At 35.5% G+C, this 12,956-nt stretch overlaps 1 protein-coding gene across 5 annotated transcripts in view; it reads left to right on the top strand.

Moving 5' to 3' along the window:
* LOC148952614 (uncharacterized) overlaps positions 1-12,956 on the top strand; it is a 171,054-nt gene that overhangs the window by 95,683 nt on the left and 62,415 nt on the right. For all 5 annotated transcript variants that reach the window (XM_089089038.1, XM_089089035.1, XM_089089037.1 and 2 more), the window contains one exon: positions 588-760. In XM_089089038.1, coding sequence (XP_088945164.1) covers positions 588-760 — 173 coding nt within the window. The remainder of the gene's footprint in view (positions 1-587; positions 761-12,956) is intronic.

Genomic DNA, 12,956 nt, shown 5'->3' on the forward strand with positions numbered 1-12,956 from the left:
GGGGGGGGGGGTGGCCCGGGCCCGGAGGCCCTCCCCCTGCGTACGTCCCTGGTTCAAGCAGAAGGGTGTCTTTCACACCAGTGATTCTCACTTTAAACTCTATGTCGAGACCACCACCCCTACCTATCCTACCTATCGTTTATTTCACATCCTTCAAAGATTTGATCTCATTTGACCTCAGCAGATGACGTTAAATAAAAGCGCCAAAAACAGACTTGTTTAAAAATAGATAATTTTAAAAATTTCGTTTCCTTTTTTCGTGTTTTCTCGTATGTTTCTAGAAATGTTCGTAAGAAGTACTCTGGCAGTTGGTTGTGAATGAACTTCCCTCGTGTCTCATATATGAAGCCACAAGCTTTACTATATTGACAACCTTCTAACATTAATAATATGTATTATTTTCAAATCAAGTTCCTAATATTATAATTATATATTATATAATTGTATAATTATAACTTTATACAATTATCTATAATTATATAACTATAATAAACATAATAATGTAATTGTAATTTTATATTATAAAATTATATTAATTAAATTAAATCGTATATTAAAATATACGATTATAAATGCGAATATTTTAGGAGCTGCAACATGATGTTTCTCACCTCCTGGCATTTAGGGATGCTGTTCTTTCCATGTTTCCCCACCTAAATATCATGCTTCCAAATTCAGGACCATCGGTGCAACCACCGCAGACTTGGACGAGAAGACGCCATCTTCAAAACCAACACAAGACATTTAGCTCTGAGGGAAAGTATGTTCCTGTTTTTGTACACATTTTTATAGTTGTTACTATTCTGACATATAGGCTGTGAATCCCCAATCAGCGGCAGTGTTTGCTGCTTCTTTTATTTATTTTCTTCGTCCTGTCTGTTAGCCTGTGCTGTAGAGAAAAAAAATATGGAATACTATATCGATTCTCGGTTTACCTAAGGGGCATTTCCTTTTTAAAATATAGACTATACTTTGAACAGGGTAGTATCGTGGGTTTTTTTCGGGGGGGGGGATTCAAAAGGATTTTTTCGGGGGAAGGCCTATAAAAAAACTTTAAAAAACTCATCGATTTTTTTATATTAATTTTTTTTACGTTCTTTGGGGTCGGACGAACATTTCGGTGGTTGGGAATTCACCCCCCCCCCCCTGGATACGGCCTTGAATTTGAAGCAGGGTAGATTTAAGATTTTGTGAGAAGGGTAGGGGGACCGGATAGAATTTTTATGAACTTTTTTTTGGCTTGATGAATTCCTAGCTTAGAAGTTCGATGACTTTTTTTTAGTCTCGACAAATTCCTGCAAATTTAATTAAAACTGCACAACATTAAATTTACCCTTGAAAGCAGTCCCCCTAGATCTGTCACTGCTTTGAAGTCGTACGATTGGCTAGGTGTAACTCCTTTTGGGAGAATCGTCTCCCAGCTAGCGACGTTATTTGAGCCCATGAAAGGGCTGCTGTCGCTTTTGAACTATTATTATTAAGCCAACTTTTGTACAGTGTAATAATTGTGCAGTGTTTAAAGTGTCATTTTGTCTTTTAATCAACTTAAAAAATAGTTGTGTATCTACCTGTTTTTGTTTTTTTTTCATTCAAGATCTTAGAGAAAATACCAGCGATACCGGAACAAAATAGCTGACATTTTTAAGATACATTTTTAAGATTCATTTCTTTCCAGGAGAGGCTTGGTTGCTTTTTTCTCTCACTCTCTCTTTTTCTTTCCTCTATCTCTCTTTTTCTCTAAATCTCTCTTTCGCCCCCTCTCTTTCTCTCTTCTCCCTTCCCACTTTCTGTATCTCTCGCTCTCTCTTTCTCTCGCACTCTCTCTCAGGGGCGGATCCAGGATTTTTTCTTTGGGGGGGGGGGGGGGCGAAATAGGTTGATCCAATAAACTTGCATTAGGAGCAAGTTTAATTAAAGCACACTTGCGTTAATTAAGTAAATTACACTATTTTAGTCTACGTTAGGAGGGAGGGCGTGGTGCCCCCTTGCTCCCCTGGATCCGCCACTGCTTTCTCTCTTTCTCTATCCCTGCCTTTTTGTTTTGTTTGTTCTTTTAACCCATCAATAAAAGTGTTTAGAGGGTGGGGACATGAGGTAATTCAAGCCTGATCGATCTCACATTAAATGAACTGTAATTATGGTTAATTGAAATTGAGCCTAAATTTTTTAAAAAAGGATTATTGGGCACGCCTAAAACAAATTTTCATAATTATTTATTCTGTGGAGATTTCGCTTATTGACTGTACATCGTCATCTCTTCAAAAGCTTTTGTCGACAAAAAAAGAAAATATTTTTGTACCTGAAACAGGCAGATAGACAGGAAGTTATTTCTGGGGCTGGTCCAAATTTCGAAAAAGGAATAAGTAAAAGAGGTGAACTATTATATTTGAAAAATATAAGAAATGATGGGAATAACGTCTAAGAATCTCAAGATTTCTTAATGGGGGAGGGGGGCTTGGTTTCAAAGGAGCCCCCCCTTGTCTTTACACGTGGCTTGTCCTTAGTTAAAACTGTTTTTCTTTGTTTTTGTTTCCTAGACAGACTTTGGTGATGTATGCATAGTTTTCAGCCCCCCCCCCTCCTTCCCTGTACACGTGCGTGGTTTATCCTAGTTAAATTTGTCCTCTAAACTCCTAGGCAAAATTTTGCTGATATAAGCTTTGTTTTGATTAATTCGTCAACACCATTAATCCATTTTTGTTAATGATTATTACTGAAAGTTTTAAGTAATACTTGTTTAGTCCAGAATTTTTATCGTTGTTTTTTACGCTTTTTTATTATTGTTTTTTTAAGCCTTTGTCAGTCTTACAGTCTTCTTTGGTTGAAGTTTTTTTTTATTTTAATCAGTTTTTTAAGCCTTTACCAGTCTTACAGTCTTCTTTGGTTGAAGGATTTTTTTTTATTTTTATCATTGTTTTTTTAAGCCTTTTGTTTGGTTGAAGGATGACGTCTTCTTTTAGTCTTGTTTGTTTATCTGCTGATGACGGTTACTTTTTATGTGATCGAAATATCCAGAATTTTTATCATTGTTTTTTACGTTTTTTTATTATTGTTTTTTAAGCCTTTGCCAGTCTTACAGTCTTCTTTGGTTGAAGGATTTTTTTTTCCATGATTGTTTTTTTAAGCCTTTGCCAGTATTACAGTCTTCTTTGGTTGAAGGATTTTTTTTATTTTCATCATTGTTTTTTTAAGCCTTTGCCAGTCTTACAGTTTTCTTTGGTTGAAGGATGACGTCTTTTTTAATCTTGTTTGTTTATCTGCTGATGACGGTCGCTTTGTATGTGATCGAAATATCCAGAGTTTTTATCATGGTTTTTAACTATCTAATAAAAAGATTTATCCCTATTTAAAGTTTTATCTGGGAGTCTGATCTGGAGTATAGCCTTAAGTCAAAGCCTCACGTTTATAGCTCGTATAGTGGCTTAGTTCAAGTCTTTGAAAGAAGTGGCTCGAGTGCGATTGCATGTCGATTCTTCTTGGAAAGAATCAGAGGCATTAACCTACCTTTTTTATGATAAAAAAGTAAACATAAAGATCAAACAGGAGACTGCATATTGAATTGTTTGGAGGAACAGACGAAAACACATGATTTCATTTGGAGGCCCGGCTATTTAGAGAGGGGGGGTAAGTTATAGAAAAAATAAAACAATTGAAAATAGAAGCTTGAACTGGGGGGAAAGGGTATATTTTAAAAGCTTAATAAAGTCACACAAGAAATAAAACGGAATTAAGAGAGCTAAATATTGAGCTGTCTAATGAAATAGTTGACAAACAGACTGTTTACTGTTTTATTTAATTCACTTGAAAATAAAGAAAACATTAACCTTCAACGGAAAGCAGAGATCGTAAACTGGGGTATATGAATAGTAGGAAATTTTTTTAAAATAAATCTCGTCATAATAATAATAATAGCGGAAACTAAATTAGCCAAAAAAACAACAACGAAAAAACATACAAAGCATAGAGACGAATAAAGAAATGCTGGGCAATTAACCTGGCAGACTATGTTAACTTTTTTTTTAGTAGCTGGGCACTCTTAGTTTGTTAATCCCTTTGTCCCGACTAAACGTCTTCAAGTATTTATACGATTTTTGAATACATCCATAGAAATTAGACTAGACATTTAAGTATAATTTCATTGTTTGGTGGTAGCGTCTAGATTCCAATGGGATGAAATTTGTGTGACCATCAATTTATGGTCACATCTATCAATTTATGTGACCACATCATGCTTGAGTAAGATTAAATTAGAAAATATGTTTTATCTTCTGAAAGTAAGGAACAACATTAAAGCTTGAAACGAACAGAAAGTATTCCCTATATGAGGGGAACTGACCCCTCTCATCACGCTAAAGTTTTCTAGCACCTTTAGAAAAGATTCTGATTCTAACTATACGACCCCTGTGTTTCAGGAGTCGTTCTTAAAGATTTGGGACACAAGGTCGACACTTTAGCGTAAAGGGAGGGGTACTGAGGAAGGGCCACTCCGACTCATATAGGGTATCATTTCTGTTCGTTTAAAGTTTTAATGTTGCCCCTTCCTTTCAGTAGAAAAACTTGTTGTTTTATTTAATTTCTTATTGTTTTTCAAGTAATCAAAGGTAATCTGGCTCCCCTCCATGAAAAGTTTTCCTCCCATCCACGAAAATTCCTCCATAGAAACTTCCTCCCATGAAAAATCTTTCCCGTTGGGAAATCGCCCGCGAACAGTTCCATCATAGCTGCAAATTCCCCCCAGAAAATTTCTTGTGGACAATTCCGCCTAAAAAATACTCCTTAGAAACTTAATTAAAAAAAAATTGTTTTTTATTTAGTTTCTGATTTTTCACGGAAAAATTCCCCCTATGAAAAAAATTTCTCCGAAAATTCCCCCCCCCCCGTAATGGATAGTTTCTCCTGGGCAAAATTTCCCCATGGAAGATTTCTCCTGGTAAGAATTTCCGCATAGAGAACTTCTTCCATGGAAAAATCCCCTACCCCCCGTAAAAATCCCCCAGAGAATTTCAGCTCTGCTGAAAATTCCTCCTGGACATTTTCCTAAGAGCATTTCCACACGTATAATAAAGTTGCCAACAAAAAAGTGAGACAAATAAAACGAATTTTGTATACGAGTCCTGACAAACTCCCCCAGCGTAAAATTTTCCCTGGATATTTTTCTAGCGCATCTCCACTTGTAAAATAGAGTCACCAACGAGAAAATGAGAAAAATAAAAAGAATTTTCTATATGAATTCTGGCAAATTCCCTCCGTGTAAATTTCCCCTGGAAAGTTTACTCCCCGGAAACTTTCCTCCCAATGAAGAATTCTTCCCATAGGAAATCTATTCCCAGGTAAAATATCTGTATACTTCCCGATAACAAATACTATATGTAAACAATGGGCAAATATCATAAGTTGTGGTCCTTCTTCTGGAGCTGTGCGGGGTCACATCCACCCCAAAGACATAGTTCTTAAACCTTTCAACTATGCTGAACAAAATGTTTATCTCAAAATTTTGATTGGACGACTTTAGGAAAAAATGGCGTGGGAAGCGATCAAGTTGCCAACTTTTTTGGTCACTTAAAAGGGCACTAGAACTTTTCATTTTCGTTCAAATGAGCCCTCTCTCAATCTTCTATGACTATTGGTTCGACACCGTTACCCCCTTGGAAATGGTAAAAATAATAATAATAATAATAATAATAAAAAAACACGCATCCATGATATTTCTACTGCCAAAAATGAATAAAAAAAAAACAACAAAATTCCAAATTTGAAAACTCTACAGTAGGTTTTTCTGATATGCTGAATCCGATGGTGTGATTTCAATAAGGTCTTTTAATTTTTAGGGGATGTTTTCCCCTTTTTCAAAAATCAGGCAAATATTCTCAGGCTCGTAACCTTTGATGGGTAAGATTAAACTTATTGAGACTTGTATATTTGAAATAAATATAAAACTCCAATTCTTTTGATGTACGAATTGTTATCAAAATTCTGTTTTCTAGAGTTTCGGTTACTATCATGCCGAGTCGCTCCTTACTTGCAAATTTTTACCACGAACTGTTTGATCAGATGCTAAACTGGACAGGCATATTCAAGAATGGCAAATACTTTAGATATATCAGTGCCTTTGTATATGCCTGATGAAAATGCCTAGAGCCGCTCTAGTCACACTCATACAATTTTCTGGAGAAACGGCGATGGAGGCCTAACACTATTAAGCACATGCGAGTTCCATCTCAGGTTATTTTTGTCTGGTGTAAGCCAACATAATTTCGTTTCGGGACGGTTCTTTTTTTTAGAATGATAAGAAAATATAAGGATTGAAGTTGTTAACTTTGATGTAAGACAAATATAGTTGTGACTAAATTAATTTTTAGAAAATGATTATGTATTTTTATTTATCTTTTAAAACTAAGATTTCCAGTGGTGCTGGAATGAATTGCTTTTGGTTAACATGTCATATTGAGTTGCATACTTCACACCTGGTTGAGGCGTGTTGTAGTTGGCAGTTCGCTCTAGCTTCGCCCAGAGTGAAACCCAAGTAGAAATGTGTTATAGGTTTGGAAACCTGAGTAGGCCAAGATGAGGTTGTGAGAGGGATGAATATTTTTCTAGGGCTATTTTCATCCGTGACCAGCTTTTATAAGTGGTAGTAATGACAATATTCAGCTAGATTGGCAATATTATATGATTAACAATAATCTTTTGAAAAAAAAGCAAGGAGAACGAACGAAAAACAAACCAGCAATCAGTTGCACTAAATATCAAAAACATAGGTAAATAAATACAATCCGGCATATGAATAACGTTTATTAAAACCAGTGATAAATTAATAACGGATTGGGTAGCTCCCATATCTCATTTTAAATTCCTAATCAGTTTAGTGATTGGTTCCTATCAACCTTTTAAGCAAATACCCGAGCTCCCAATATGTATTTAATCCATCAATATCAAAGCTCAGTGCTTCATGTTGATATTTTATACGTATTGACGCCAAGTCTACTAAGCCTGCAATATTATTAATGAAAAAGTATCGTTAATAGGGGCTCAACGTAGCGTGTTATTTGTTATAGGCTTATATTGCGTATTTTTGGTTTATTACTTTTGTATCAATTAATCAAGGAATATCTATTTTTATTGGTCCCGTTAGCTTTGAAAAGTGCATATTGCAGTATATGTTGTTTTCGCGGTAGATAGCCAAGTGGAACGTGAAAATTTTCCGATCGTTGCTTTTTCCCCTTGGCTCAGTACTCCATTAAGCTACTTTGTCTTATTTAAGCTGGTGTTAGTTTTGGATTATAAAATGCGAAATTTCAACTTAGCGGAAATTTTTAATAACTCTGATTAATAAGTTTTAATCTTTATACACCTGGAAAAAGGTATATTTCAAGTAAAGGCATCTCATTATTATTTGTCTTTCCTGTTAGGCAGCACAGGCGTAGAGTACGGGAAGAAGGGCAAGGGGCTAGCAGAAACCATGGCTTGGTCTTTGGTTGTTTCTTCTTGAGATATAAAACTTTTATCTTTTCGGTTCTGTTTGATTTATAGTCTTTTGAAGCTTCTCTTTCTTAGTTATAAGCTGATTTGTGTTCTTAAATCGTGAAAAACTACAATTTGACTGTGACTTGGAAGTCGTAGTTCTAGGGCTTCAACTTTTATGCGCTCTTTATGTCTTCTGAAATAGGAAGGAATTTTTCGAATCATCCCTTTTGAATATTTTAATCTTTCATCCAATTTGAGACGATGCAAAAAACCAAGGAGCCTAAGGCGACGTCTTTCAGCGATAAGTTTTCAGACAGCCCATAACGACTTCTTCCTTAGCTATTGAAAATCCCAGCCCATCGTCCGGCACGGAGGATATAAGGAAGTTGCATGTGGTTACGTTTAAAACTCTCGCATCTTCTGACTTGATAAACGAATTAGTTTTGATAAAATTTTAGTGCGTCTTTGTCTTTCATTGAAATTTCATCTTGATCTTACTTAAGCTATCTCTCATCCTCCTTATAGCCCTTATACAGTTGTATAAGTATAAAATTCAATAACAGCTGACGTTCTGATAATTTTTTTGATAGATTATTGGAATGCGGCTGCACCTTTAGTGAAGCTTGGCCATCTATGTTATATGTTTTCATTTTATTTTTAATTACATTTGGAAAGACAGTGTTGTAAAAAATAATATTTACTATTTGGACTTGCAAAGGCAATACAGATAAAAATCTAGCGGTTTTTATCTTATCTCTAGGTTTAGTTCTAACAGTTTCATACTGCGCTATACTGCATTGTGCTTCACTTGAACCTCTATTGACGGCATTCTTGTATTCTTCGTCGCCTTGACAAGCACGAACAGTTACAAGGTAATTACCAAAATGTCTTTTCAAATGTACTGAATATAAAATGAAAACATATAACATAGATGGCCAAGCTAATTACCAAAGAAGAAAGTTTCTCATGCTCCTTATAGCTAGACTCCTGTACTACTAGACACTTTTAGCGATCTCATCATTCAGGTCTAGCTAGACTCCTGTACTTAGGTAAAAATCTAGTAAGACATCCGTTTCTACATCCGTTTCTGGTGATATATTTTGTGAAGGCTGCTTAATCAAAATATGAATACAGGTGATTAAGATGGCGACGAATGAAGCTTCCTTTTTGGAATGAATCGGCATTTCTGGACACAGAGTTCTAGACTGTTGAATACCTTACTGTTGCTCGTTTTCCATAGAGCATTGAATTTTACTTGCGAGCGCAGTTGGCTAGGACTGGATGCCTTGACAGTTACATACCTTGATAGGGAAGGTTAGGCTGGGGTAGGGCACTGCATACGATACCTATCAACGCAGGTTTGCTCGGACAATGTAGAAATTTATTAGGTAAATTTGCAGTGGGCCGTATAATTTAGCAAAGATGAAAGTGAAAACGTCATTTGACGCCTTTTTTATGCTCTTTCATGATTCAAGAATCGCTTTTGGGGCTAGTTGCATCTTGGGCCTTTAAAGGGGCCCCAAAGGTATTTCATTTTTGTATCCACACAAAGAAGTTATCAACACTAGTTAAGCTATTGAAAAGTGGTTAAAAACATATCACTAGTTTATAAATAAGTTGTTCAAGAGTAACATATTCCAAAAATACTTATTTATAACAATTCAAATGTCATTTATTAGGCAACTCAAATGTAAACTGTTTTCCTACCGTTTTATGTTTTTCGAATGCCGTCGACAAAAATAGCGCTGCACATTAGGGGGGTGCGGGGGGGTAAATTTCATGGTAAATTTGCAGTTGGCCATCTGTTTCGTCTAGAGAATTGTTTTGAACAGTCATCACCGAAGTATTTTCAATAAACTTCTGAGTTTGGCTGTGCTCCATCCAGTGTGTGTGAAATTACGCTATCGACTTAAAAACCTCATTTGATAGACCCCTAATCATGATATACCATTTAAGCACTCATGCTCTATTTAAAGAAAAATGGGTTCAGTAGTATATCCTTTTGCAGTCATTAATGTTCCTAATTGGTATATTACAATCCTAGTATATCCTTTTACACAGTCATTAATGTTCCTAGTTGGTATATTACAACATATCCTAGTATATCCTTTTGCACAGTCATTAATGTTCCTAGTTGGTATATTACAACATATCCTAGTATATGCTTTTGCACAGTCATTAATGTTCCTAGTTGGTATATTACAACGTATCCTAGTATATCCTTTTGCACAGTCATTAATGTTCCTAGTTGGTATATTACTACATATCCTAGTATATCCTTTTGCACAGTCATTAATGTTCCTAATTGGTATATTACAACATATCCTAGTATATCCTTTTGCACAGTCAACGTTCCTAGTTGGTATATTACAACGTATCCTAGTATATCCTTTTGCACAGTCATTAATGTTCCTAGTTGGTATATTACAACGTATCCTAGTATATCCTTTTGCACAGTCATTAATGTTTCTAATTGGTATATTACAACGTATCCTAGTATATCCTTTTGCACAGTCATTAATGTTCCTAATTGGTATATTACAATCCTAGTATATCCTTTTGCATTGCACATTCATTAATGTTCCTAGTTGGTATATTACAACATATCCTAGTATATCCTTTTGCACAGTCATTAATGTTCCTCGTTGGTATATTACAACGTATCCTAGTATATCCTTTTGCACAGTCATTAATGTTCCTAGTTGGTATACTACGACGTATCCTAGTATATCCTTTTGCACAGTCGTTAATGTTCCTAGTTGGTATATTACAACGTATCCTAGTATATCCTTTTGCACAGACATTAATGTTCCTAGTTGGTATATTACAACGTATCCTAGTATATCCTTTTGCACAGTCATTAATGTTCCTAGTTGGTATATTACAACGTATCCTAGTATATCTTTTTGCACAGTCATTAATGTTCCTAGTTGGTATATTACAACGTATCCTAGTATTTCCTTTTGCACAGTCATTAATGTTCCTCGTTGGTATATTACAGCGTAGCTTACTTGTAATTTGGACATATCACAGCTATTAGCGAGTGTAGCACCAGTTGGGGTCTTTAATATGTGGCGAAATTATAAAAACTGCGTAACAATTTGAACTTTATTATCCTGTGAGGGCACAAGAATGTATATCTCAAGGATTTCCTATAAATCGTGAATTGATATCCTCGGTGTCGATTGCCTTCTCCTACGTCAAATTCTAATTAGGAGCTTTGAAATTATATTTTATAGTTTAATAGAATTGCCGTTTTTATCTCTGTTGGTTTATTTATATGGTAATCTTGTTGGAGCATTCCCTTTCATTCTTTGTTTTTATTCTTGTCAGTATTACCGTCATTTATTCTTGTATAGGCGCCTTTATATTAATGCAAGTTTCAAGTGGTTTTGGCATAATTTCATAGAATTTTTACACCTATCTATTTTGTCCACATGGCCCTCCATTTCTTTCTTTTTTTATATAAAAAACGGTGGAAGATTGTTCGTGTGATTTTTTTAAAAGATTGGCGTGTTCATCATAAACGAAAAAAGGAAGCTTGAAAACAAAACTTTTAACCAACTCAATAAAGTCAAATTTCAAAGCGCTTTCGCAGCAATGTAAAATGTAGCTATTTTAAGAATAGAAGGTGAGAACTTTGTTGTTATTATACTCTCCGCGTAGTCTTCTATGGGTCTATATGAGTATTTAGTAAAGGTTGGGGCTCCTTGGTTTATTATCCCGGAAAGCATACTTTTCTTCGTGTATTTAAATTACATAGGGCAAAATCTCACGAATCCTCTGCCCAGTCTTCTGACGATAGGACGGTCCGTGCAACTATTCATAAACATGATGACACTGCACAAGCTTCCTTTTCCCAACAACAGATTTCCTGGGGATAAAAATGGTCTGATGCCTGAATGGTCAACTTCAACGCATCCAAGACGGAGAAGCTACTAATCAGTCTATCGAAGGTCTCACGAAAAGATCCTGACTTCATCATGAAATACAAACTATCAAAAGAGTTGATAAACCGTGTCTTTTGAGAATATACATCTCATCCAACATCTCTAGGGGTGCACATCTCGACCGGGTCCGATCATCCTACGTGAGAAAGCTGGATGTGATTCTTCGCTTTAAGAACTGGTTACCTTCCAGCTCGATCATCCCTCTGTACAAGTAATTGGCGAAACTTGGATGACCCCTTTTAGTAGGAGCTCCTCCAGCCCTAGTGACACCACTCCTGAAAATCTGAAATGGGACCAATAACAGCTTTGGAAGACGTTGTACTTCTACTTGGAAGGGTCTCCCGAGGGATGTTATCCCTGAAAACCCATCTGTTAGTTCCTTTTAAAGGAAGTTCAACAAAAACATTTTTAGGGAAGTAACCTAGGTAAAAATTTTGACTAGTGACATATCAGACCCTACATTATAAGCGACCTGGTGCCATGAATGATGTAATTAAAAAAGGGTATTATAACTAGTCTAGAAGGGAGTTTGTCAAATAAGATTGTAATTTATACCGAGCGATTTTCTTATTGAAAAAGTGCCAAATTGTTTGGTTAAAGTGTGTAGGTTTAAAGCCAAATATTCAAAATCTTCCAGTTGTTTTAAAATATATTTCAATCCCTTCTGAAACTAAAGGTCAAGTTGTTTATCTAGTTTTGGTTCCTTAAATGCAAAATGAGACGATGCATCTGGCTTTTCCATTGATGCTATTGATTTTACTTAGGAACTAAGGGACAATATACTGTTTAATTGTGCTTTATACAATGTAATTGGTATTTGATGAATCTCCAGTAATTGATGAAAATTCTGCAGCGTCACACTTATTGTTTGAAAGATTTATAATTTATGTCTTATTTCAGTTATTTTCGGATTGGTGTGAGGTTTTCGTGTCACGAGAAAGAGGATCAATCTTGACTTGTATTATTTCGTTTCCTACTAATCCAAAAAGGAAGTTGCCAATAGGATCTTTGCCGTTTTGAAATTCCTTTTTTGAAATTCCGTTTGCCGAACTTTTTGCAATATTGCTGGTTAAATTAGGCTGCTGTCTTATCAACTATCATATTTATAATATTGTTTGATCTGCATTTCTTTCCTATAATCAATAAAAAATCATTGTCTTTACTAGTACTAAAAATTGATAAGACCCCCATTCCAATAGAGCTTGTCGAACTATTTGCAATGTTGTTGGCTACCTTAGGTTTGCACCTTCCAAACCAGTGTTTCTGTAGAATTATCTGACTTACTCATTGCCGTCTTTTCTCATGTGAAATCCCCAGATTTCCGTTCTAATAGAGTTATTGAATTGTTTGCATTATTGTTGTTACCTTCGGTATTCTTGAGGCAACTGCCGCATGCTAGTTGGGTTTAGCAGACCGTTATCTGGATTGTAACTCATTTTTTTTTTTTTTCTCAATTTTTCAGCCTTGTTATTCGTTCACATATGATGGTTGTTTCTATTTGTTTAACCACAATGATTCGTTGTTTCAACCACAATGATGGCT

Source organism: Artemia sp. Qi Xiang Cuo, chromosome 5 (genome assembly GCF_049724085.1).
Source record: "Artemia sp. Qi Xiang Cuo chromosome 5, ASM4972408v1, whole genome shotgun sequence".
Taxonomy (NCBI): Eukaryota; Metazoa; Arthropoda; class Branchiopoda; order Anostraca; family Artemiidae; genus Artemia; species Artemia sp. Qi Xiang Cuo.